Below are 4,715 nucleotides of genomic sequence, written 5' to 3'. Positions count from 1 at the left end.
TCTAATCAGGTGCTTGTTAAAGTGAAGAACAAACCGCCCTATGGTGTGAACAGGAAAGGAACTGAGACAAACTCCTGCTTTGCAAAACTGAAACGACGAAAAGTGGAAGAGACGCGGGAGCGAAAAGAGGCGGCGAGTAGAAAAGACAAGTGGAAAGGTGGAGAGGACGAGCAGAGAGAGAGGGACAACATAATGACGCTGTAGAGGACAGAGAGAGACCAGAGAAGTGAGAAAAGACGAGCAACGGGAAACGGAGACGCAACGGGGGAAAGATCGGACTCTGCGCGAGGACGAGAGAGAGAAAGAGTGGTGAAGAAGTGGATTTTGTTTTAAATTCCACCCGGCTGGTGTCAGTGACATGTATGCGACATGAACGACGGCAACGGGACCACCGGGGCTACCATGGGGCTCCTGCCCCTCTGGAACTTCAACGGTGAGTCAAAAACAGTGGACTATACTTTCTTTTATGGAAACAACTTTTCATTACTGTTTTGTTTTTGTTTTTTTCCTTTTTCTGTTTTAGCTTTGATTAAGTTTGTGTGCAGCACAGACATGAAAATACTAATAATAATCAGTTGCTTAATTTAGGGACAACATTTCGGAAAAAAATGTTTAAATTGGAATATAAACGCAAAAAAAGAATACGCAGAAAGTATATAGGCTACAAATGTCACGTATAGGGTGTGCCAAATGTAGTTCTAAGAGCGGCCATTTCTTGGGTAAACACAGCCTTACACAGGTGTTCTGATTAGACTATAGCATTAGTTCTATGCAATCAAACAATTGAAACACTGGGGGGGGGGGGGGGGGGGGGGGGATAAGATAGAACCTGCAACAGAGAAGTGACAGAACATCAAGTTGGGAGAGGAATGCAGATGTAGTCTCTAGCAGGAGGGAGAGAGAAGGGAGGAATGGAAGAAACTGAGAGAGAAAGGGGGATGAATAGCGAGAGAGAGAGAGAGAGAGAGAGAGAGAGAGATGGACTGGCAAGGGAAAGAGAGGAGATGAGACAATTAGACGGAAGAGTGCAGAGATGAGTATTCATGGAACTTGGACTCTCCACTCTCTTCTCTGAAGGATCAGGCGTTGTTGCGCTCTCCTCCGCCTCTGTCTATCTCTCTCTTCTCCTCTGCTGTCCTCCCCCTTTCCTTTCTCCTCCCCCTTTCTCTTGTCCCCTCCTCTCTCTCCTGTCCTCCCCCCTTCGCTCCTCTCGTCCACTTCCCCTCATCAGTGGACTCTCTCCTCTGTTCTCTGAGTGATGTGTTGCGCCAGGGATGTGCAGAGAACGTTAGAGAGGCAGGGGCTGAAATTCCTAAAAGGGCTTTGTGGTGAAAATATTGAAAATAGCAGACTCACAGCTCACAACGCGTCGCAGTGGAGGTTGGCTATTTTCGGTACTTGATACCACACTAAACTAAGCATAAAAAGGCAATACTGGAGATGTGGTGTGGATTTCTGGACAGTGAGGGCAATTCTTTCAACATAAGATGCCGCATTCAAGTTCAGGAGAGTTTGGACAAGGCAATTCTCTTGAATGCTGCACTTTTTACAGACTGTTAAAAGGGCAAGGGCTCAATCCCCCCTTTCATGTCTATGTGTGCACGTGCCTGGTGTTGCGCTCTCCTCCGCTCCCCATCAATCTCTATCCTCTCCTCCTCCTGTCCTCCCCCTTGCTCTCCTCCTCCTCCACTTCCCCCCATATCCCTGGATCCTCCTCTCCTTGTGTGCGTCTCGCCGCACTTTCTCTCTAAATATCGCTCTATCCCCCCGCCTTTGTCCCCTGCTCTCCTCCTAGTCTCTGTCCTCAAATATTATGAGATAGGCACGTGCACACATAGACATCAAAGGGGGCATGAGCCCCCTGCCCTTTTATCTGTCTGTAAAAAAAAAGTGGCCTCTCCAGAACCATGATTGCAGTTTTTACTAACTGAAAGAAATGCAAATGCCCTCTTTCCATACCTGAAGGCAGCATTCAAGAGAATCGTCTTGTTCAAACTCTCCTGAACTTGCAGCATCTTATGTTGAAAGAATTGTCCTCTCTGTGTAGAAATCCATGTTGTTACACCACATCTCCAGTATTGACTTGATTATGCTTAGTTCAGTGTGATATCAAGCTCCGAAAATTGCCGACCTCCAAGCTCTGCCACGCGTTGTGAGCTTGGAGGTCTGCTGTTTATGTTTACCAAAAGAACCTTTTAGAAATGTCATCCCCTGCCTCTCTAACATCATTCTCTGCACAAGTGCACATCCCTGTTATGCAGGGACGTGCTGGCCATTGGGAAAAGCGGGACAACTCCCAAACGGCCGGTTCATTCCTGGCCGGTCCAGGCCGGCCATTAGGAAAAAGATTAAAAATAAAATGTCGGCCTTTGTTCCATTTTGGGGGCTGGGCGGCCAACAAAGTAAATCGTCACTGTCGGGCAGAAACCTTGTACTGTATCTCCAAGTTTCAAATTTGTAAACTTTTTCGCAAAGCAAAGCCCTGCTTCATCATACAAGGCCGTCGAACAAAAGTAGTGAAAACAGCAGATCTACAAGCACAAAACGCCTCACACCGAGAGGCGTTGTGTGCTTGTAGATCTGCTGTTTTCACTAGTTTAAATCATTTCTTTAAATGATAAATACAAAACAAACGGTTTTGGACATACAAGGTTTCCACCCGACAACGACGAAATATAACTAATGTAATTGGCCCACTGGCTTGTTACTTGTCATGATCTGAAATGGCACATCTTTGAGTAGCAGCAGCTACTATATCTCTCTCTAATAGCGCGCAATGAGGGCCTCTCCAATTCTTTTTCCCGGGCTGAATCAGGGGCCCAGCACATCCCTGCTGTTATGAGACATAAAGCATAAGCTTCACAAGAGACAAAAGGGGACACTGACTGAGAATGAGATACCGGGAGATGCCAGCGGAAATGGGGAGTGAGGGAGAGACACGCGGCGTGTGAGAGACAAGCAGTGACAGGAGAGATACGTACGTAGAGGGAGAAAGACCAGGAGAGGGGAGCCAGAGAAAAATAGAGGGAGAGAGAGAGAGACCGGCAAAGAGGGAGATATAGGGACACACAGTGGTGGAGAGAGTAGTGGGGGGAATTGGACAAAGATATGTAGAGGGAGAGATACCGGTTGAGAATTGAGATGTAGTCATTTTGTGGGAGAGACCAGCAGAGAGGGGAGGGTCACAGGGAGCTGCATAAATAGACCACCCGGCCTAAAGAGAATAGCAACACAATGCAATGCAGATAAAGGCAGTGTGGATAGAACTTAGCTTAACTCACAGTTAAAGCTGTTACGTCCCGCCTAGGATTCATTCAGATATTGTTTTTCGTCACTGTCGGGCAGAAACCTCGTATCTCCAAGTTTCAAATTTGTACGTTTTGTTTTTTTCTTTCGTAAAGTAAAGCCCCCGCTTCACCATACGAGACTGTCGCACAAAACTAGTGAAAATAGCAGATCTACATGCACACAACGTGTGTTGTGCGCTTGTAGATCGGCTATTTTCTCTATATTAATATATTTAATATTCACAAAATGAATGGTTTTGGACATACAAGGTTTCCACCCGACAATGATGATTTATGACCTTCAGGCAGTACTAGCCTGTTTGTAAAAAAGAAAAAGAAAATCCCGCACACTGCTCTTGCTCAGCAGCTTATATTCAAAATGACAGACGTTTCGGTCCCACTGGACCTTCATCAAGAGCAGGGGTGGGCAACTTTGATGATGGCGAGGGCCACTATATTTCCACCTTCACTCCAGAGGGCCACATTGCATGTTGCTACGTCCTACTTTGTCATTCTAGTATCGGATACAAAAATAGCAAAAATAGCAGATCTACAAGCTCAAAACGCATTTTGAATTGGAACCCTGAATTATTTTTTGTTATTTCTTAATTGGAATCCTGAAATGTAACATTTTGATTTAATGCATTTAGTTATATACTCATGTTAACTTTATGAACCTAAATAGTACAAATACATAGGACATAAAAAAATAAATGTTAATACTACAATACTTGTCATTAAGCTACTAATATAGACTGACGGAATTAAAGCAGGTCATGTTTGGAATTGTAACAGCTGAAATCAATAATATATTCAGTATTCCGGTATTAACCTGCGGGCCGCATTAAGTGAAGGTGGGTGCCGCATGTGGCCCCCGGGCTGCCAGTTTCCCATGTATGATCAAGAGCGTCCTGATGAACAAGTACTACTTGTCAACCAGTAGATGTCCTACCACACTTCACAGCCCACTTATCTCAATGGAAGAGTATGGAGGCAACCTTGCAGTGATTGGTTAAAGTATAGTTTTATTAGTTCAAATAGGTTGGATTGCAGTGTTAATCTTTGAACATGATGGAGCAATGTACAGTAGAATGTAGCATTTGGTGCACTTCTCGGATCAGAATTGACATGATCCCTAAACAAAAACATCCCATGATTTAGTCACATCATAAATTATGTGTGAATATATAAATATTTATTATAAGAATATACATTTTGCAGAATGCAATGTTCAGAGCATGTAGATTCAAATGTTTAAATGTGTCGATCAATTGTGCGTGCGTGCGTGCGTGCGTGCGTACGTGCGTGCTGTACAGTAGTTGTGTAAACGCCAGGGGAAATGCTAAATCCCAGATCCCACATGCAGTGGAGGTTTGATTGACGTTCTGTTGAGAGGAATCCTAAAGTGTGTGTGTGTGTGTGTGTGTG

General features: G+C 44.7%; 1 protein-coding gene across 1 annotated transcript in view; it reads left to right on the top strand.

Annotated features, from left to right (window-relative positions):
* Positions 1–369: 369 nt before the first annotated feature.
* chrm4a (cholinergic receptor, muscarinic 4a) overlaps positions 370–4,715 on the top strand; it is a gene marked incomplete at both ends in the record, with an annotated part of 76,358 nt that continues 72,012 nt past the window's right edge. The window contains one exon of the mRNA XM_080720488.1: positions 370–433. Within this exon, the coding sequence (XP_080576614.1) occupies positions 370–433 (64 nt within the window). The remainder of the gene's footprint in view (positions 434–4,715) is intronic.

The sequence above is a fragment of the Nannobrachium achirus genome (genome assembly GCF_963921795.1).
Source record: "Nannobrachium achirus genome assembly, chromosome: 24".
NCBI lineage: Eukaryota > Metazoa > Chordata > Actinopteri > Myctophiformes > Myctophidae > Nannobrachium > Nannobrachium achirus.
The sequence above is the reverse complement of the archived record's forward strand: the minus strand, read 5'-3'. Positions and strand labels throughout refer to the sequence as shown.